The sequence below is a fragment of the Cotesia glomerata genome, linkage group LG2, assembly GCF_020080835.1.
Source record: "Cotesia glomerata isolate CgM1 linkage group LG2, MPM_Cglom_v2.3, whole genome shotgun sequence".
Taxonomy (NCBI): domain Eukaryota; kingdom Metazoa; phylum Arthropoda; class Insecta; order Hymenoptera; family Braconidae; genus Cotesia; species Cotesia glomerata.
In genome coordinates this window covers 12735989-12759736 of record NC_058159.1, presented here as the reverse complement: position 1 = coordinate 12759736, position 23748 = coordinate 12735989, and the positions used below count along the sequence as shown (strand labels likewise).

At 35.0% G+C, this 23748-nt stretch overlaps 2 protein-coding genes across 3 annotated transcripts in view; one reads left to right on the top strand and one right to left on the bottom strand.

Moving 5' to 3' along the window:
- The window catches only part of LOC123259932 (guanine nucleotide-binding protein-like 1), a 189907-nt gene that overhangs the window by 153218 nt on the left and 12941 nt on the right, over positions 1 to 23748 (bottom strand). The window lies entirely within an intron of this gene.
- Positions 21830 to 23684, top strand: LOC123259933. The gene is made up of 3 exons (XM_044720759.1): positions 21830 to 22024; positions 22133 to 22297; positions 22454 to 23684. Exons 1-3 carry the CDS (start codon positions 21888 to 21890, stop codon positions 23682 to 23684), a joined length of 1533 nt encoding a protein of 510 aa, XP_044576694.1. The 5' UTR covers positions 21830 to 21887.

Genomic DNA, 23748 nt, shown 5'->3' with positions numbered 1-23748 from the left:
AGCTAATACATCGAATTTATTCTTTACAGTAGATAATTCTGTGGATTCTTCATTAGTATCTTCATCGGTATCATCTTCATAGTGGTGTTTACTTTGGGATTTTTCATCGTTTTCGGAATTTTCGGATGAAGAAAAATCACTCTCTTGATCAGTTTTCATTCCATATTTATTTCCTTGAACCCCTTTAATTTTTTCAATGTCGGAATGATTTTCCCATTTTTCTATAAGTATTGAATGAAAATGATATATAATTTATTATAATTAAGTCATTATACGTTAGGTATATTAGACATAACTTGTTATTTATTAATACCCAGTGAACACATGACTTCAATATGACGTCATTAATAAGTCATAGGAATGTCACAATATTTTACGTAAATATGACGTAAAATTGACCTGTCTTGTGATCCAATTATGATGTAAAAATATATGATATATTTTTGACATCATACTGATGTAAGTTTATTACTTCTCTATGATGTAACGGAAATGACTTAGATATTACGCACAACTGACATAATATATAAACTAAAATATTACGTAACATTAATGCCATCATTGTATGTCATAACGACGTAAGTTTAACATCATGCATTTACATCAGTGACAAGTCACGGCTGTACGTAATCTTGACGTAAGTTTAACATCATGCGTTTACATCAGTGACAAGTCACGGTCGTACGTAATACCGATACCATTTGTGAGTCATTATTTAACATCAATAATTTGTCACAATTGTACATAATACTGACATAATTTGAAAGTCATTTTCTAAATCAGTGACAAACGATTATTTTCCATAATATTGATAAAATTTGGGGGATGTATTTGTTTAATATTATCGATTAATCAAAATTTATCAAATATAAAACTTCTTTAACAAGATGTCTAATTTACAATTAATCGCTAAATATTAGTGAAAATTGATTTAAAATTTAGTAAGAATCAGGAAGAGGTAAACAGCTGATTTAAGCCGGTACCTTGCAAATTTAAGTCCGTTCTTAATAACAAAAATTTATAATTTATAATATTAATGAATATATCTAACATATTAGCAAATAACATACAAAATATTTTTCATTTACGTTTTTAAGAAAAAAACATACAAATTAAATACATGTGGGATATAAATTTTTTATATCTTTGCTTGTATGTTTCCATACACTGCAGAAAAAAAATCTTGACTCAAAGGTAAATTTCTTTGGACCAAGAATATATTAGAGATGACTGAAAATTTTGTGAATGAAGTCAAAATTTCTTGACACTAAAACACTTCTTGCTCCAATATAACTTCGGCCTCCGTCAAAATTTTCTTGGTGCAAGAAATACATTTTTTTCGGTGCATATGTTTCTCACTTATATTTTTTCCATGAATTTAGGTACTTTTATCCATTGTAAAAATATTTTCGACTTCATTCAGTATAAATGACTTGGTGTGAAACTGATAACAAAATACCGAGTTCAATTTATGTGGCATGAACTCTAAATTTTTAAACCGTCAAGCGAGTAAACATATAATTTCTTATGATTTCGCGTCAAAAAATTAAAAGTCAGTCATTTAAATTGTGTAAATTTAACATTTATTGTGTTAAATCAACATAAAAAAATGTTAAACATTTATTGTGTTAAATCAACATAAAAAAATGTTAAATATTTAACACAAAAATTTTTAACACTAAAGTTTTTGACGCAATGACGCAAAATTTTTTACTGTGTAAAATACTATTAGTCTCGTCAATAACAATCATGGAACTGTTTGAATTATTTCAAATACAATGTTTCATAAGTAGCAGCACTAATGTCAGAAAATTATTTTTCAAGTAATAGTGCAATATTTAAATGACTGACATTTAATTTCTTGACCCGAAATCATAAGAAATTATATGTTTACTCGCTTGACGGTTTAAAAATTTAGAGTTCATGCCACATAAATTGAACTTGGTATTTTGTTATCAGTTTCACACCAAGTCATTTATACTGAATGAAGTTGAAAATATTTTTACAATGGATAAAAGTACCTAAATTCATGGAAAAAATATAAGTGAGACATATGCACCTAAAAAAAAGTATTTCTTGCACCAAGAAAAATATTTGTTATATTTCTGCATATTTGTTATATCGCGTGCCAAAAAATAAAAGGGCGCATAGCAAAATATGCACCTTTTTAGCTTTGCAAAGCTAAAAGGGCGTATAATTTTTTTTTATCACTAATCGACTGGTTGACATATTCTTCGCCTAAATGAAGCATTGATTTTCTAAAGCTAAAAGGGCGTATGTCTCGAATTATGCGCCCTTTTAGCTTTAAGAATTTAAAAATTTTATGTCCTAAGGCTAAAAGGGCCTATACATTGTTTTCTAAACAATTCATTAAAATGCTTATTTTTAGCCCAAAAATTAAAAAAAAAACGGTAGAGTCAAAGAAGCGTATTCTCACGATACATACATTCTTTTAAAAACACAGTTAAAAATATTTTTAAAAAATTGCTAAATATGCGTGATTGTATTAATTTATTTTTTATTTGAAAATTATTTTAATCTCATTAGTTTCCGATTAATTTATTTATCTATTGCTTGTATAAAAATAGTTACAAATTATTATTTCTTCAATATTGTTCAAGTACTTAACAGCCAATCGCCTCTTTTTCTCGTGTCGCGCTCACTGCAGAAAACAGTACTATCCTTGTTGCACTCATGATTATAAAGCTATTGTAGTTTTATGTTTTTCTTTTAAACAAATGAGAATTTCGAAAAAAACGCTTTGCTACGAAATAAATAATTAAAAAATCTATTACGTAGAAGAGCGTTTTTTTCAAAATTCTTCTTTGCCTAAGAGAGAAATGTAAAGTTGCAATCGTATAGGGACCGGCAGTAAAGAAATTTTTTTCTATTTATTAAATTTTTTTATTTCATGTCTTGTGAAGCTATTTATCAAAATTTTTTATAAAAACTTCAATTTTTTTTATGCGCCCTTTTAGCTTTAGGCACTACTTTTCTAAAAGCTAAAAAGGCGCATGTCTTGAATTACGCCCTTTTAACTTTAGGATGCTCGAATTTTTTTTTTTAAAGATCTTTGTGTTTTGAGCAATTTTAAGAATGACAAAAAAAAATTTTTTTTATACGCCCTTTTAACATGAATCCCTACTAACCTTTAGCTATGCGCCCTTTTTGCGTTAGGCACGCGATATATATATATATATATATATATTTATATATATATATATATATACAGAGTGTCCCAGAAGTAACGGACGCCATTGTAGCATCTGATAAACAAAATAATTCTGAGACGAAAAGTCCTTAGCCATTTTTTAATCAGACGCATAGATAATTAATTATTAATTAAAATAACGTCCTTTTATGCGTTAGAGAGAGAGCACTAGTATCAAGTCAAGTGTGTTCCAACGAAGACGCTTGCACGTGTGAATGTGTAAGTAAATATGTGTGACTACGTTAGCTATAGAAACTAGTTAGTCATACAGTTAGTTATGTCTTTGTTTGGCACATACTTTACTGGACACTGGCGCTCTCTCTCTAACAAATAAAGAGACGTTATTTTTAATTAATAATTAATTATCTATACGGTTAATTGAAAAATGGCTAAGGACTTTTCGTCTCAGAATTATTTTTTTCATCAGATGCTACAATGGCGTCCGTGACTTTTGGGACACCCTGTATATAAAATTTCCATGTCACAATGGATTATTACGTATACACTACGGAGTATACACTATAGGTATCCGAGCTCAGTGTAGCGAGAGAGATGGCTTAACGCCGGATCGAGTGGGAGAGAATCGCACAGTCGATTGCGCATGGCAAAGCGTCACCACACCGTACACACTACTGCATATAGACTGTATATACATACCATCATATAGCGTGGCGACGCGTCGCCACGGCATGCGTCGCCACGCCAGAAATCGGTTTTACGTGCCGTTATAGATGTTTCACATAAAAAAAAAAAAAATAAAAAGTTATTTTGACGCAGTCATATATATATTGTAACGGGGGTTTTTATTCCCGCCGTTCCATAGCAGCCTTAATTTATTAATTAGATGTTAACTATCCATACCATTAGATTATTATTTTAAATGTTAAATTTAGGGCGCCACCAGGTTGTTACAACGGTGTCCTGGAAACCGTAAGAACATGAGAGATAATCTACAGGGCAGAGAGAATTAGGAAATTATTTAGAAATGAATAAAACTAATAATTCGTGGTTACCAATCATTTATTTTACAATAATCACTCTCACACGCATACTATAAATTCCATTGCCAACTTTATCTAAATAATTTCTTAATTAATACCCGTAAAACAGAGAGGAAACCGTACCTTAATTCACGGGTATGTAGACCACATGACCTCCAATTATTTACCAATATTCCGTATTACCAATGACCAATTTTATTGTAAACTTCTGATATAGAGGGAAAACCGTACCATTTACCAGAAGCTACTCGTCAACTTTCTCAACCTATTACCAAAATTTGGGAAAACTTCTGATATAGAGGGGAAACCGTACCATTCATCAGAAGCTTCTTGTCAAAGTCTCACTCTCTATCACTCATAACCCAAACCAAATTAATTAAAATAAAATATTAACTTTATCTAACCGAACTAACTAATTTATCCGGTGACTATTTTCAATACAATAGAATTACATGATGCCAGTAAACATGACCTTGTGATTTTAGACGCGCAGTTAAAACGTTCTGCGTAGTGACAAATATACAACCACTTTCTTACAAAAATTTCATCTAACCACCAATAATTAAAATTATGACTTAACCACAAATTAATAATAATTAATTAAATTAATTCATTAAAACTGATTTTAAAATGACGCGTAATTATCTTAACATAAAACTCGCCTCAAGGTCAATTAATATATTCCGGGTGTCGGACCACAGAATACTTCAGCAATTTTATTTTACCCAATAATCAATTTAATTCACTTAACCCAATAAAAATAATTAAACCTTGTCCAGAAGAGTAAATAAGACTGGGTGCTAACCACAGTCGAATTTTACCCACGAGACTTGACAATGTACCTTGCAATCGACGAACTACTTCCCGTCAACTTGTAGCCACGGCTTTGTTCTGCTGCCGCCTCGTCGTTACTCGTACTCTCGGGGATTTTGTACTGCTTCCAACCGCAACAATTATTCCTGCTTATTCCAACTGTGTCCGGAACGTTCGGTAGTACAACCTCTTCTGTCTTGTTCACCGACCACTACTCCACTCGTGCTCGCTCCGGCCCGTCGCCCTTCTCCCTACTACCTAAAATGCCCGAGACCATCGCGCACTGGTGTCGCGTCGATAAATTATCGAACTCGCAACGGTTCGAACTAACTACCAGAGGTAACAAAGTACCCTGTTACAATATATATATATATATATATATATATATATATATATATATATATATATATATATATATATATATATTAGGGTGTGCCAAAAAAAGACGATATTTTTTTTTTTCGCTCTTAGCCCAAAATATGATAGGATATGTCTAAACAAAAATTCTGTCCAAAGGCTAGCTCTAAATTTAAATTTTCAGAGGTTCTTCATCGAACTTTAAGTTTTCCCGTTTAAATTACATGGAAAGTACGGTTTTAAACAGTATTTCATCCTGCAAGCTGTGAAGAAATTTTTTATCGATAAAATGAATGATTGGGCCTTTTTAAGCATTAAATTTTTGAGAAAAAATTTCATTGAGTCAAAAATCAATCGTCATTATTTAAGTTTTTACGGATCTTTGAAATTTGAATTTTTCGAAAATTTCACGTTTTTTGCATTTAACAGCCAAACTATTGGAGATAGAGAAAAAAATTGAATGGCAATTTTGCAGTTTGTTTGATGCTCTATAACAAAGTTCTCAACAATTTTTCGGTATAATCAATAACAAAAAAGCTACAGACCCACAAAGTTTCGTTTTTATTATTTTTCACTTTTTTCAATTGAACTATCGATGATAGAACAAAAAATTTAGTATAAATTTTTTAGTATATCGAATTTGCAACAAAATTGTATAGGTGAGATTTCTCGTATTATTGATGGTTAAAAGTTACAGACTCAACAAATTCTATTTTTATTATTTTTCATCTATATTATGTAATATATCAATAATATATATAAAAAAAAAATGTGTGTGTGTGTGCAAGTCACACACGGTAGAAGTGAAACTTCTGAAAAGTCCCTGAATAAAAGTACTTTTTGAAAAATATTGAGAAAATGAACAGTCGCTTTATGTAAACTGTATATTTATAAATACATAAAAAAAGAATTAGGATTATTGAAAACAATTCAAATCTCATCATTTTCGATACTTTTTAATGAGTATTTTCAATCAGGGATAGGCTACGAGAGATTGAAATAGATATATAGAGTATCAGGAGTATTAGGATAAATGTAAGGTTAATTATTTTTCACCGAGCCTAAAAATTATTTAATATTTTAATGGGATTGTTCAAGTTTACTAAGTTCTTCGCTGGACTGAGCTTAGATAAGTATACCTTTAGTCCAGTTGAGAAGAGGCAAAATAAAGACCTTACTCAGTAAAAATCGCTAAGAAGAAATTTCGAATGGACTACTTGCATTGTTTTCTTATAAATATTCTTTCAAGAGAATGTAGTCACTTTTAGTTTTTGGTACATGATCTATTTCCCGCTTTTATTCATATGTATTCTTTCTCAATCCTTTCCTACCAATATCCTGTTACGTGAATGTGGAACGCTTCACGTAATAATTACCGTAACTCCTATTCTTTCCCGCTTCACAGCATTATTTATATTTATAAAAATGCTTACCGTAAGATGGACGGTGTGGCTTAATGTATATAGAATAAGCGAAAGGAAATTTAGTATAGACTGGATAGCTCAAATGGTAGAGTAGCCGACATGTCTTCGGAAGGTTCTGGGTTCGAATCCCAGTTTGAGCTATCTAATAATTTTTTCTCGCATATTCTATAAACTCACATTAAGATGATTCTCTCCACATTCCTTTCTCAATCCTTTCCTACCAATATCCTGTTACGTGAATGTGGAACGCTTCACGTAATAATTACCGTAACTCCTATTCTTTTCCGCTTCACAGCATTATTTATATTTATGTGTATATATAATATATGTAATATATGTAATATAATTGTTTACTTCGGGCTCGTACAAGTTTACTAAGCTCTTGGGAGATCTTAGCAGATCATGTACCAAAAACTAAAAGTGACTACATTCTCTTGAAAGAATATTTATAAGAAAACAATGCAAGTAGTCCATTCGAAATTTCTTCTTAGCGATTTTTACTGAGTAAGGTCTTTATTTTGCCTCTTCTCAACTGGACTAAAGGTATACTTATCTAAGCTCAGTCCAGCGAAGAACTTAGTAAACTTGAACAAGCCCATTAAAATATTAAATAATTTTTAGGCTCGGTGAAAAATAATTAACCTTACATTTATCCTAATACTCCTGATACTCTATATATCTATCTCAATCTCTCGTAGCCTATCCCTGATTGAAAATACTCATTAAAAAGTATCGAAAATGATGAGATTTGAATTGTTTTCAATAATCCTAATTCTTTTTTTATGTATTTATAAATATACAGTTTACATAAAGCGACTGTTCATTTTCTCAATATTTTTCAAAAAGTACTTTTATTCAGGGACTTTTCAGAAGTTTCACTTCTACCGTGTGTGACTTGCACACACACACACATTTTTTTTTTATATATATTATTGATATATTACATAATATAGATGAAAAATAATAAAAATAGAATTTGTTGAGTCTGTAACTTTTAACCATCAATAATACGAGAAATCTCACCTATACAATTTTGTTGCAAATTCGATATACTAAAAAATTTATACTAAATTTTTTGTTCTATCATCGATAGTTCAATTGAAAAAAGTGAAAAATAATAAAAACGAAACTTTGTGGGTCTGTAGCTTTTTTGTTATTGATTATACCGAAAAATTGTTGAGAACTTTGTTATAGAGCATCAAACAAACTGCAAAATTGCCATTCAATTTTTTTCTCTATCTCCAATAGTTTGGCTGTTAAATGCAAAAAACGTGAAATTTTCGAAAAATTCAAATTTCAAAGATCCGTAAAAACTTAAATAATGACGATTGATTTTTGACTCAATGAAATTTTTTCTCAAAAATTTAATGCTTAAAAAGGCCCAATCATTCATTTTATCGATAAAAAATTTCTTCACAGCTTGCAGGATGAAATACTGTTTAAAACCGTACTTTCCATGTAATTTAAACGGGAAAACTTAAAGTTCGATGAAGAACCTCTGAAAATTTAAATTTAGAGCTAGCCTTTGGACAGAATTTTTGTTTAGACATATCCTATCATATTTTGGGCTAAGAGCGAAAAAAAAACATCGTCTTTTTTTGGCACACCCTAAAATATATATATATATATGCATATATATATATATATATATATATATATATATATATATATATATGACTGCGTCAAAATAACTTTTTATTTTTTTTTTTTTATGTGAAACATCTATAGCGGCACGTAAAACCGATTTCTGACGTGGCGACGCATGCCGTGGCGACGCGTCGCCACGCTATATGATGGTATGTATATAAAGTCTATATGCAGTAGTGTGTACGGTGTGGTGACGCTTTGCTATGCGCAATCGACTGCGCGATTCTCTCCCACTCGATCCGGTGTTAAGCCATCTCTCTCGCTACACTGAGCTCGGATACCTATAGTGTATACTCCGTAGTGTATACAGTGTTGTTTACTACAGTACACATAACCTGTGTTTTACTTGAAAACAAATCATTTTTCTGATAATAAAATGTCTGACCGTGATAATTAAAAGTGAAAGTGATCGGGAAACATAAAATTACTTACGCATAAGCATACCTTCACGTGCTACAAAAAAAATTGGCTCTAATTCTGTGCAAAAGTGCCGATTTGAAGCACCATTCATGCCTTGTAAATCTACAATGATTTTAATACCGATGGAAAAAACGAATCCACTTCACAAAGAACTCATGAAAAGATATAATGAAATTAGAATTAACTTAGAAAGTAATGACTATGACAGTATTGATGATTATTATGAAAGTAATAATATCAGATCAGATGAAGAATACAAAGATATACTAAGATCTGGTATTAGTAGACCAAGAATATTCTATAAACGACATCCGTCCGAAAAATGGCACAATACTTTCAATCCATTTGTTTTTAATGTCTTAAAGTCAAATATGGATTTTCAGATAATTACTGAAGAATATTCTTGCGCGGCATATGTCGTCGAATATGTCAATAAAACCAACAGAGGCACTAGCAATTTACAACGCAAAATAATAGAAGTTATGAATGAGAATCCAGAATTCGATATTGTTGAAATAACTCGTAAAATGAGCGTTGACATGCTGAATACTATGGAGATGAGTAGTCAAGAAGCTGCTTGGTATCTTTTAAGGTTACCAATGTCTAAATCATCAGTAGCGGTTCAGTATAATAACACTTGTTGGCCTATTGAACGAAAGAGGATAAGAAAAACACAAAAACAAATTGATGAACGTGATGACGACTCTACTGATATTTGGGCGGGAGTAACTATGACTCTCTTAAGGGAGTGAGGGCGAACTTAAGAGAACATAGTTAAGCGAGCAATTCCCTTTCCGTGGGTCCCGCCATAAGTAAGGTAACATTGAAAGGCATCCCTCGATGCGTTACCCCAAACCAAGAATTGCCACTGCGCTTTCGGTTGTAGGTGTTACCAGCTCCTACAACTTAAATAAACCGGTCAGGAAAATACGGCAAAGCCTCGGATAGGTGACGCTCCCACGTTCGGTGGTCACCAAACTCTTTCGACCGTTCGACGGAGCGCCAGAGTAGCCAACCGCGTTTCTCCGAACGAGCTGCTATCTGACGCTCCCGTCCATCGCCGGCCCGCGAATTCGGCATCGCGATCGCGCTCGTGTAAGCTCGTGGAAGCATTACGTATAGAACAGCTAATGCCTCTAGCTACGCGACCCTGTTTGGTTAAACTCACGCGATTGAACCTAGAAGAGGTAAATCCAAGTAGAATGGGGGTTTCCGAATCTTAGTCGCGAAGCATCGACCGGCGAAGATGCCTAGGGACGACTAAAAACACCCTCAGAGGGTCCGCGAACTTGGCAAACTTAGATGGGCTCGCGCCGGGCGTTAGGTCGAATCGAAAGTCTCCGCACGCGACCCGGGGAATGGGGGTTGAAGGTTTTCGAGTTTTACAGGCGAATTTGCGGAACGACAAAGCTGGGACTCTGGAGGCGAGTCAGTTGTGGGAGGAAAAACGTATTGATGTTCTCCTTCTACAAGAGCCATACGCAGCACATAGTAATAATAGTTTCAAAATACCTGGGTTCGGCTGCGGCATACAAGTTGCTGCCGAAACCAGGTCTAGGCCATATGCGGCCATTTGCTTAACAAATCCTAAATACCAGTTGCTTGTTTTATCACAACTTAGTACAACCCACTGCGTATGCGCTCAGATCATGGGACCTGACACATCGTTCTTCGTAGTCTCGGCATACTTCCAGTACAAAGACGAAATAGACATGCATTTAAAGCACTTAGAGAAAGTGGTCCGAGCACTGAGAGGGAAACGGGTATTAATATCAATGGACGCGAACGCGAAATCCGAGAGATGGGGATCCGAGACTGACGACGCGCGTGGCGAAAAGTTAGAGCAATTTATTGACGCACACGAGTTAGAGATAATCAACAACGCGAATGAGGGTCCGACGTTTGAATCAACTAACGGGAGTTCGTATATCGATGTGACACTTGTCACGCCTAAACTCGCGAGTAGCATTCTTAGCTGGTCCATAAAGAGAAGTTGGGTGCAGAATACTGACCACTACCCGATCGAGATCACTCTAGGAGCTAAGTCGGGGGAGAAGGATGGGGCACAGGCAGACCCCAAGAGGTTCAACTTAACGTTGGCCAATTGGGAAAAGTTTGACGAAATCCTTTTCTCGTGTGCGTGCACAAACCTTGATGGCCTTGGAGTGGAATCGGTTGAGGACGTGGAAAGGTATGCTTCTGCACTCGGCAAATCAATCTTAGAAGCTTGCGAAGCCGCGATTCCGCGTAGGAAAACCCATGTAAAATCATACCCATGGTGGACCAGGAAATTAACACGCGCAAAGAAGCTGGTGAACAAAGCCAGACGGGTATACCAAAGGGAAAGGGACGATTTAGTTAAAAATACCCTAAGCGTCAAATACAGAGCACTACGGAAACAATACTCGACAGACATAAAGCGGACGAGGGAAAGCAGCTGGCGGGACTTCGTTACGAAGAAAGGTAATCAAGAAAAGTGGGGTCCTATTTACAGAACCTGCGCAGAAACAGTTAGAGTCAAAAGTGCAATGCGCACGCTAAATCGTAACGGAGCATCCACGGAAAACTTTAAGGAAACAGCCAGGTGTTTTCTCGAGACGCATATTGTAGACGATGACCAGGACAACGAAACCCCCGATCAGGAAAAGATTAGAGCCAACACAATTTTACTACCTGACACCGCGGACGCCGAACCGTTCACCCCGCGCGAATTGGACAAGGTCTTAAAAACACTGAAAAACAAGAAGGCCCCGGGGCCGGACTTGATAGAAAACGAGGTAGTTAAACGCGCAGGGGTTATCCTTCGCGAACAGTTTTTAGAGCTATATAATGCTTGCTTGGCGCTAGGAGCATTCCCAAAAGAGTGGAAGAAGGGGGCAATCATAATGTTAGTTAAAAGCACCGACAAAAACGCAAATGACCCTAAATCTTACCGGCCAATTTGCCTCCTTTCGGGTTTAGGTAAGGTGTTCGAGAAGCTCATAAAAGAGCGACTTACCACCACAGTCTTAGCGGAGGGGAATATTTCGAGTCGACAGTTTGGCTTCACAGCCAAAAAGTCGACGGAAGATGCAATTGTGGAGATGCGCCGATTGGTAGACTCTTCAGAGAAGAGACTGGTGGTCGGACTTCTCTTCGATATCTCTGGCGCTTTTGACAACGTGTGGTGGCCGTTAGTACTCAAGGGCCTCAAGGCCAGAGGCTGCCCTAGCAACATTTACGCGGTAATTCGGAATTACTTTGAGGACAGATCGGTCGCACTGTCATGGGGTTTTGGTAGCGAGTCGAAAACGCCAACGCGAGGGTGCCCGCAAGGATCAGTGCTAGGACCATTATTTTGGAACATCATGTTCGACGATCTCCTTAAGAGACTCGAACTGACAGAACACGGGAATAAATTTGTTGCGTTTGCTGACGATTTGCTCGTCCTAGTAGAAGGCTCTTCGAGAAAAGAAATAGAGCATAATAGTCAAATAGTAGTAGATAATATACTGGAATGGTGCTGTTCCGCAAAGCTCGAGCTGTCGAAGTCGAAGACTGAAGCCATCTTCCTCAAGAACGAATTTGTACATCGCGGTCCACGTAAGGACAAAAAGAGCCCGTACCCCTATGAAGCAAAAGGACGACAGAGAAAGCCCAAATACGATAACAAACCGCCAAAAATAATGATAGGAGACTCCAAAGTCAAATTCAAATCGAGCGTTAGATACTTAGGGGTACACTTCGACGAGGGCCTCAAAGTGAAAAATCACATTAAAACAAGGCGCGCGAAACTAAGTAGGGTATTCGGGCGCATGCGGCGTATTGCGCGAGCAGAATGGGGATTGCGATACCCAGCTATGTCCACCATATACAAGGGTTTCTTTATGCCTGTCGTCACATATGCGGCGGCAGCTTGGAGTGACCGTTGCGATAGGGAGGACTGGAGACATCTTCGAGCACTTCAGCGTCAAGCGCTGATAACAACAACTACTGCCTACAGGACAGTTTCGCTTGAGGGGATTTGCGTAGTCGCGGGGGCAGTGCCTATTCAGCTCGTAATAGACGAACGGTGCGCGCGATACAGCCTCCGTATCGGCGAACAGGCTACCCTTGGAAACGTCACCGTGCAGCCAGATGCGGAGGATCGCCTTGTCACCCTTAGAACTGAAACCATACGTCGGTGGCAAGAACAATGGGATACATCAGAGAACGGCCGCGAAACTAAAGTCTTCTTTCCAGACGTAGCAGAGCGTCTAACAAACAAATGGATCAGCCCTAACTTCTGGCTGACCCAAATCCTAACCGGCCACGGTTGCTTTAGAGAATACCAATACAAGTACGAACATACGGATAGTAAATTCTGCGACGAGTGTAGGGAGAAGGGGTTAGGAGAAAGGGTCGACAACGTGGAGCACTTAATGCTTGAATGCCATGAGTACGAGCCTCAACGTGAGGTGCTCAAGGACATATGGGGTGGGAACGCGGAGTGGGCGAGCGTTGCGCGTGCGATTGCCACATCCCAAAGTAACTTCAAGCTTTTAAAAGGTTTCAGTAAAGTAGTAATGTGTTGCAAACTCCAAACCCAGCTAGCTAATGAAAACGCGACTAGGGACGAGACTCAACAGACATCCACCTAGGTAGAGTCGGAGCGCCTAGGCACAAGCGATATGCTCCACACAATTGTGAGGACAGTATAAAGCTTTGGATGACTGACGTAGAATAAGCTAGGGAAAATGTCCACAAATAACACAAGTGCCCGGGCACCCTACACACGCAAACACTTACACGTAAAATCAAACGTTACACACAACACATCACACAAACAACATGGTCTTCAATCGACTCCGCCTCCCCGTGGTCCCCGCTGGATACTGCTCATATCCTGTGGGTACATCTCGATGTGCCTACGGGGAATGAGTTGCCAGAGGAGTCGATGAGAGTTGCACACACTTACAATTATACGCAACTCTTGCAGCTGTTCAATGAATGTGTATAAACACAAGAGAACGGCGGTTTTTCCTTGCCCGCGAACTGGGCTGTGTTCTCGTTATGGTGGGAGTAGGACAAATATACGTGCGTGTATAGCTCTTTTGAGCCCAGGAAACGGCCTCTTCGGAGGTAGGCGAAAGCCTCGCCATATATTCTTCTTCTACTGATATTTGGTGCGTGTATAGCTCTTTTGAGCCCAGGAAACGGCCTCTTCGAAGGTAGGCGAAAGCCTCACCATATATTCTTCTACTGATATTTGGACAAGTACGAACATACGGATAGTAGATTCTGCGACGAGTGTAGGGAGAATGGGTTAGGAGAAAGGGTCGACAACGTGGAACACTTAATGCTTGAATGCCATGAGTACGAGCCTCAACGTGAGGTGCTCAAGGACATATGGGGTGGGAACGCGGAGTGGGCGAGCGTTGCGCGTGCGATTGCCACATCCCAAAGTAACTTCAAGCTTTTAAAAGGTTTCAGTAAAGTAGTAATGTGTTGCAAACTCCAAACCCAGCTAGCTAATGAAAACGCGACTAGGGACGAGGCTCAACAGACATCCACCTAGGTAGAGTCGGAGCGCCTAGGCACAAGCGATATACTCCACACAATTGTGAGGACAGTATAAAGCTTTGGATGACTGACGTAGAATAAGCTAGGGAAAATGACCACAAATAACACAAGTGCCCGGGCACCCTACACACGCAAACACTTACACATAAAATCAGACGTTACACACAACACATCACACAAACAACATGGTCTTCAATCGACTCCGCCTCCCCGTGGTCCCCGCTGGATACTGCTCATATCCTGTGGGTACATCTCGATGTGCCTACGAGGAATGAGTTGCCAGAGGAGTCGATGAGAGTTGCACACACTTACAATTATACGCAACTCTTGCAGCTGTTCAATGAATGTGTATAAACACAAGAGAACGGCGGTTTTTCCTTGTCCGCGAACTGGGCTGTGTTCTCGTTATGGTGGGAGTAGGACAAATATACGTGCGTGTATAGCTCTTTTGAGCCCAGGAAACGGCCTCTTCGGAGGTAGACGAAAGCCTCGCCATATATTCTTCTACTGATATTTGGTTCTGAGCAAGGCCTCGTGACGTTTTCAAGTTATTTGGCAACGCAGGTAAGCTCAAAGATTCGGGGACTAGATTAAACAGACGTACGAACGAGACTCTTGTAGGGGGGATAAGTGTTATGGCTCAAACAGGTCTTACGGCTGTACCTCCCGCATGGGACCCGCTGGTAACTGGTCGGGTTGTCATTATATTACCGATCAGGCTAACGCAGTCGTTAAATGGGTTGATACAGTTAACTCAGTACGAGGACAGATTGACATTAAATTCAACTCAATTCACATCTGTCCTATGATAGCGTAAATGCTTGAGGGCAGGGTTTTTCCTTACCAGCAAACTTAGCTGAGTATTTCCTATGTGAGGGTAGGATAGATATACGTGCGTGTATAGCTCTTTTGAGCCCAGGAAACGGCCTCTTCGGAGGTAGGCGAAAGCCTCACCATATATTCTTCTACTGATATTTGGAAGGAAGATTGGCATGACAAGTATTAAAAACGGCCAGAAGAATTGGAAGGAAGTTCTTTTTGAACCAATTTGTTTCGAACTATACTAAAAACAGAAAGGGAGAGTACATCAGAAAGAAGCAGCCTCAAGTTATTCGTTATAGAAATTATGACACGACTCAGGATTACAACGAGTACAGAAGAGAAATGGTGACCTTACATATACCATTTAGAAATGAATACACAGAAATATTAGCAGATATGAAATTCACAACTATGTATGATGAACACGAAAACGAAATTTTAGAAAAAAGAAAAGAATTTGAGTCAAATATTGATATTCAAAAGACAATTAATGTATGCCGACAATTATGTCATGAAGGTGAGCGAATAGATGACGAATCAGAAGCTCGAGACATTGCTACAAGATTTCCAGAGCCAAACCCCTTTGAAGAATTGTACAGAAATCCGAATGCTGCGGTTAATGAAGATTTACGTATAGCTACGCTTAAAAACTTGGGAGCAATATCCAAAAGAAGAGAAAATATCATGAGTAATGATCGTTTTCGCGAACTCATAAGAAGCGCTAATGAAAAACAGAAATATTTGCTGCTACACGTCATTCATCACAATTTATCTGCAGAGAGATCACCTTTACAATTATTTTTTACTGGGCCAGCTGGATGTGGAAAAACCTTTGTAATAAAATTGATAATGGAAGTATATAACAGATTTTCTGATAATGATGGGTTCTGCAATTCATACATTACGTGTGCTTCGACTGGTAAAGCTGCAGTAGCTATTAACGGAACTACTGTTCATACTGCATTGAAAATATCATTGTCAAAACTAATTCCGTTGTCAATAGAAACAGCACAACAATATCGATGCTTATTTAAATATGTCAAAGTTTTAATAATTGACGAAATCAGTATGATTAGTGCCGAGCTCTTGAACCAAATAGACGCAAGACTAAAGCAAATAACCGGAAATTTTGATGAAAATTTTGGTGGTCTAGACATTATTTTTATTGGATATTTACGACAATTACCTCCAGTCCGTGCAACTCCAATCTATAAGCAGTCTAAACAACGGATGATTGGACCCTTACTTTGGCGAGGATTAAAATTCTACGAATTAACTCAAATAATGCGTCAAGATAACGAAATGTTTGCTTCTATTCTCACAAAAATTGGCAGTAGTATTATTTTAAATGATGATGAATTAGCCGTTATCGAGTCTAGATTTTTTACGAAGGAAGAAGCCTTGCGCCTGTGTCCAAGTGGTGTACGATTATTTCATGATAATGCATCAGTTAACGCATATAACGTACTAGCTTTATAAACTGAAAATAAAATAGATTCAATTGTAATGGACACTATTTCTGGTTGTACTAATCATGAGCAAGAAGCAAACATGAGACAAAAATTACACAAGTTGTCAGTGATTGGTACTGGAGGTTTGCCATACGAAATCATTTTTGTTATTGGAAAACCTTATATTATTACAACTAACATAGACGTGGTAGACGGTTTAGCTAACGGCTCCGTTGGAAAGCTGGTTCATATAGAACAAAATGATGAAAATCAAGTGACTCGCATATGGCTCGTTTTTCCAGATAAAAACACTGGTATGGTGGCTAGAAGAAAAGCCGCTGCCTTTCTTGCGGAACATAATATCGATAGACGTGCAGTACCTATCGTACGTCGAACTTCAAGTATACCACTTAATAATAATAAAACCATTGTGGGAAAAAGAAATCATTTTCCATTGATATCTGGATGTGCTAGGACTATTCATAAGTCTCAAGGAGGTACATATGACGAAGTGGTCTATGAGTATAGTAAAAGTCATTCTATTTCATTACTTTACGTAGCTTTAACACGAGTAACAAGTCTTGAAGGGTTGTTTATATGTAACAGTCAGGATAATTTAAGATTTTATCATGGAAGAAGAGTAGATCCATCAGTTTCAAGTTTACAGCAAGAATTTAAAAGATTATCTCTAAACAAACTTACTACATTGCAAGGGCTGATCACTGAATTTATAAACTCCAGAAATAAATTAACCATTTATACTTTAAACTGCCAAAGTCTCAGAAAACATACTACTGATTTACAAGATTCTATTTGTCAAAGGAGTAACTTTTTATTACTAACTGAAACATGGCTACCTGCAGATGAATCAGTTGACTTACCTAATTTTCATTGTATAGCTAAATTTAAGAGACAAAATGTTAGAACCGCTGGAGTTGCCATTTATAAAAACAACAATACTTCACATATTACTACATTCAACATGGATTTAGTAATTCAAAATGCTACAGAAGTTCATGTCTCCCAAACATCTATTGGCGATATATGTGCTTCACACGTTAAACTAGAAGATGGAAGTGAATTGATGATGATTGTTGTGTACATTTCTCCTAATAAAAAAATAAATGATATCATTTCATTTTTACACGAGAGATTATTTCCGTACAGTCACAGAGGTTCAATAACTTTCAAAACCAATAAAGACAAACTACCATTGATTTTAGCTGGGGATTTCAATGTAAATTTTGCAAAAGATGAATCAACGCCATTAATTACGTTTCTCCAAGAAGAATTTCAATTGCAAATTAATAACAATCCAAGAGAACCTACCACCAGATACGGAAAAACAATAGATACTGTAATTATTAGATATCTTGATAATGTTATGTCCAATACTTTTGTAACATACTTCAGTTACCATCGACCAATTGTCACAGTAATACCGTCCTCAGAGGCAACATCGAATATAACTATTACCGAAGTCACTGATTAAATGAATTAAGTAGTCACGATTTGAAATAAATTCGTAAATTTTTGTATTTAATGAAAATAAATGTTTATTCAATAAATAGTCATCGTTATCTGGAAAAAAAATCGTAATATTTTATTTTATTATTATGACATATTTAGTTCCTATCACAATCTGTTCTTTCCTGCATATTACTTTTACAAAATAATGTCGATGTTTCACATCTGCCAGGCGTCCCGTGACGGCTCACATTTTTTTTTCGATTAAGCGTATCTTAAAAGTTTCTTCAATATAAAAAAAAAAAAGTTGGAGCTCAATATCTCAAAAATTATGCTGGCGCAAGGAGGGGTCCCCTTTCCCATTTAAATAACATTGTAAAATTTCTTTTTTTTTTATCTTTAAAATAAATATACGAATAAAATTTTTTTCAAAATCAAGAAACAATATAAGCAATATACACTAATACAATAGAAACTTTCTATCCAAACATACACGACGGTATTCACGGTTCAAACTCAAAAAAACGCGGTCTACAAAATACTAACTATTTTCCCAGTAACACTCCCTCCCCCCTCAGGGCGACTAGCCGTCATCCCTGGGGGGTCCTAAACTCTACCCTGAGAGCAAGTGGAGAGTATCCTCCTCGCTCCCACCTACACGGCTTATGATCACCTACCGTACCTCAGCTAAAGGCTTCGGCATGGGGAGTAGCACTTTCATCCGGTCGGTTCACGATACTTACCTGGGCCTTGGTCAGACTCCAGGTAGAGTATCATCCTCTAGAATTACTTGGTGAAGAGTATTCGTCCGAGTAATTTTCCCGAGAAAGAATTGCCTTTTTGTGCCAAAATTTTGGACTTTATCATATTTAAAATTTTTACTTAAAGCGAACGAAATTGGAAATTTATCGCTATCTGTCCGGCGTCATCGAACGAACATTTAAAAATAATTATTTATTATTTTAATCGTAATTTCCTTCATTTTCTATCCATTCGTCTCGCCAAATTCTAAGTTTTTATTTTCAAAACTCAATTTTTTATTATTTTAATCGTAATTTCCTTCATTTTCTATCCATTCGTTTCGTCAAATTCACAATTTTTTTTTATTTTAATCGCAATTTTTTTCATTATATATCCATTCGTTGATTTTCCATACTAAATTGTCCTCGGGACTTATAAAATCTTCGCTTACCTAAATTATTTCTTACAAAATAATAATCGTCATTTCTTTCATTTTATATCCATTCATCGCTTTCCCAAACTAAATCTTGTTCGGAACTTAGAATAATTTTCCCAGTCTTTTAATTTCTTTTACAATTAATTTCTTTTGCTCGATTAATTCGCTCGGCTTCATAATAATTTCTCACACGCTTAATTTCTTAATTTAATCATACCTTCGGTAACAATAATATAATATTATTAACTAAATAAATACAATAATTAAATAATAATCGCCGCACTAATAACAATAATTGTTTATATTAGTTTTTAAGTAATTAATAAAAATAAACTAAAATACTTAAATGCAAAAAGTAAAATCTGGGTCATAACAGAAACGAAGTTACAGAGGGCCGAATAAGAGGAAAAAAATAATTAATGAATTAATAACAACAAAAAATTTATTATTTTAACTTATCCATGATTTAACTCAATATACTTCATTATTCATTAAAAACTTTTGAATTTAACATTATTAACTTTATATTTTGAAATAATAAAAAAAAAAGTTTACAATAAAACAGAAATTAATTACAATTAATATATTTATACATTTTTTTGTTCACTGTTGACTAGTTAGATTTATATGGGTCGTTCCATGACAAATCGACCAATAGTTGGAATCGACCCCTCTCGATTTGGATAAATTTTGGTCAGAAGTTTTCTTTTATCATATAACGAAGTTCTGCCAAAGGAAAAAAATAAAAAAATTTTTTTTCAAACGATATGCAGATTCAAAATTTCGCGAGTTTTCCAGTTTTTTAATTTTGTTCTTGTAATATCTCAAAGGCTATTATAGATACAGGAATGGGCTTCCGTTTGTTTGAAAGGGGGCACTTGGGGCTATTGAAAAAAAAAAATATTTGAGAAAATTTTTTTTGTATAATACCTTGTACTGATCTTGAAAGATCCTGAAATTTTCGGAAAGGGTTTTTTTTTTATCAAAAATCTGAATTAATTAAATTAAATAATGAATTAATTTCAACTTTTTTTTATTTTTTGGACATAATCTTGAAGTCATCCTTAACGCATGATATAATTTGTGATTTTTCCTTTTTTTACGTCATTTGTAGTTGTCGACGTCATTTATTATCTTACTAACATGGGAATAACTGATGGGAAAAATTTATTCAAATCGAAAGGGGTCGATTCCAACTATTGGTCGATTTGACATGGGATGACCCATATAAATCTAACTAGTCAACAATGAACAAAAAAATGTATAAATATATTAATTGTAATTAATTTCTGTTTTATTTTAAACTTTTTTTTTATTATTTCGAAATAAAATGTTAATAATGTTAAATTCAAAAATTTTTGATGAATAATGAAGTATATTGAGTTAAATCATGGATAAGTTAAAATAATAAATTTTTTTTTGTTATTAATTCATTAATTATTTTTTTCCTCTTATTCAGCCCTCTGAAACTTCTGATGAGTTCAGGAAAAAAAATGGATATAAACAATTTTGTAGAGAATTAAATTTCCTATACGATACTTGAGAGCAAAATTGAAAAAAAAATTTTATTCGTATATTTATTTTAAAAATAAAAAAAAAAAAGAAATTTTACAATGTTATTTAAATGGGAAAGGGGACCCCTCCTTGCGCCAGCTTTTTTTGAGATATTGAGCTCCAACTTTAGGAGAATTTTTTTTTCTATATTAAATAAACTTTTAAATAACTTTTCCCATTTAAATAACACGGGAAAAAATTTTTTTTTTCATTTTTACTGCCGCAACGTCTGAAGATTTCATTTTTTCATAAAATAAACTATTTGACCTCATTTGGGATTAAATTTTGAACAAAAAATTTCATTGAGTCATATTGCTACCATCGAAGCCTGACTTTTTATAAAGCTTTACAGTATCAATTTTCCCCGAATTTCGTGTTTTTCGTAATTTTTATCTAAATTATCCAAGATAGAACAAAAAGTCAAAGGACAATTTTGTAGTTAGTTTGACGCGCTACAAAAAACATCCAGATAAATTTTTTGTATCATCAATATTTTCAAAGTTACAGACCAACAAAATCCTATTTTTCTAATTTTTAGCTTTGTTCAAGTGAACCATCGATAAAAATACAAAAAATTTGGTTCTTATTTTTTAGTACATCAAATTTGCTACAAAATTGTATAAGAAAGATTCGTCGTCTCCGCAATAGCTCATAGTAACAAGCCTGATAAATCATATTTTCATAATTTTTCAACTATATTTTCTAAATTATTGACGATAAATGACAAATTTCAATTAAAAATTTAAAGTATATTTGATTCTCTAAAATGTTAGCCTACAAAGAGAAAAAAATTTTGCTATAGGAACTCTATAGTAGTTAGTTAGTTGTAAAAAGTTCCAGTAGGTTAACGTATTCTTATTCGCTGGGTGCGTAAGGCATAGTGGAGGACACAAAAGTGATGTCAGCGCTCGCTGCGGACAATACAGAACTACGGGTGGCTCTTTATTATCTATGACCATAACAATAACACGTGTGTCAGTTTAATTAAATAAATAAAATAAAATGGGTCATCAAAGTTGTTGTGTAGTCGATTGCAAAAATACTAGTAGGAATAGTAATTGTAAATTTTATAAGTTTCCGGTTGCCAAGTGGAAATTAAATCAGCGAAAAAAATGGATAACTGCTGTTAAAAGGCAAAAGTAAGTATTACTATAACCTACAACCGTATTCTATAGAATAATGTCATATACATGTGTATTTCGTGTAAGAAAACGGAGTAATAATTTAATTAATATTTTTTTGTAAAGTATTGATGGATCGTTATGGTCTCCAAAACCTATGGATGTTATATGCAGTGAACACTTCATTGGTGGTGAAAAATCAGATGTTGAATCAAGTCCTAATTACGCTCCAACTATTTTTCCATCAGTTTATAGAAGACGTAAAGTCAACGAATCCACAGTTTTGAGTAGGTACGTAAAAAAATTAAGTTTTGATTAAAATATTTAGATTAATAGAAATAATCGACTAAAAAATGTAGACATATTATTTGATATAGTTAATGATTTAGCAATACCTCTTTTATTTAATTTAATTTTTATTTATATTATCGTAATTTATTTATTTAGACACAAACGCTTCATGGACAGGAGAATAATAAAAAAGTCAACGGCTGAGATAGATCCGGTGATGAATATTACAGAACCGTCTGAAATAACTGATCAACCTAATACATCCATGAATCAAACGATGGATCAAGCCTGTGAAGCGAATATATATTTTACCTCCAATGTATCATCAAAAACATTTATTTGTAATCGTTATGTAAGCAGTAACAAATGTGATGCTGAGACACAAACAGATATTCTAGAATCGTCGACGTCAAATATCATTACAAATAAAAAATTAGTTAACAAGGAGTGTGGTACACCTCATAGAACGTTTGCTGACCAAGAAACTCAAATAACCAACACGTTTCAAGGATTTTCATCAGTTCAAAAAAAAGAGCAACTCATTGATCTTGCTGGTGTAACATTTGATAATTTTAATTTTTTATTAGACAGAACAAAGCCGCCTAAAAAATGTACCGTTGCTTACAAAGATAGACTGTTTATATTTTTAATGAAATTAAAAACAGGACTTACTTTTTCGGCTCTTGGCGTACTATTTAACGTTCATAGAACAACGGTTTCAAGAATTTTTTTCGATATATTGGAACAATTAGTTAGTACGACCGCTAATTTAGTATTTTGGCCGGATATTGATGTTGTTCAAGCAACGATGCCTGAGTGTTTTCATCCTAATTACAGTGATACTCGGGTTATCATTGATTGTACTGAATTTAATATTGAAATTCCTGCTAATGTTGATCATCGGGTTTATTGTTACTCACATTATAAAAAAAACTTTACTGCGAAGGTTCTCATAGGTATTACTCCGGGAGGATTTATTTGCTTGAAATCAAAAGTAGCTGGTGGTCGTAAATCTGACTCTCAAATGACAATTGAATCAGGTTTATTAGACCTTCTCGAAGATGGTGACATTGTTTTGGCAGATAAAGGTTTTCCGGAAATTAAAACAGTTATCGATGCAAGTGGAAAAAAATTAAAAATCGTTATGCCACCTTTTTTAGAGAAAAAATCTGAATTTACAATACAAGAGACTCAACAAACTTACAGCATAGCAAAAGTAAGAATTCATGTTGAACGGATAATGCAACGATTAAGACTTTATCAAGTATTAAATAAATTTCCTGAAAATCTATTTCATTGTGTAGATGACATCATACATATATGCTGTGTTTTGGTAAATTTACAACCACCTATAATTTCCAACAAAAAAAATGAAGAATATAATTAATTGTACAAAATAATTGATGTTTTTTAATGAATTGATTAATTTATTTATTTTTTTGTTCCATGTA

Coding starts and splice junctions, on each gene's coding strand:
- LOC123259933 (XM_044720759.1), top strand. CDS start 21,888: ATGGGTCATCAAAGTTGTTGTGTAGTCGATTGCAAAAATACTAGTAGG. Junction 22,025..22,132: donor ACTGCTGTTAAAAGGCAAAA/GTAAGTATTACT, acceptor TTTTTTGTAAAG/TATTGATGGATCGTTATGGT. Junction 22,298..22,453: donor GAATCCACAGTTTTGAGTAG/GTACGTAAAAAA, acceptor TTATTTATTTAG/ACACAAACGCTTCATGGACA.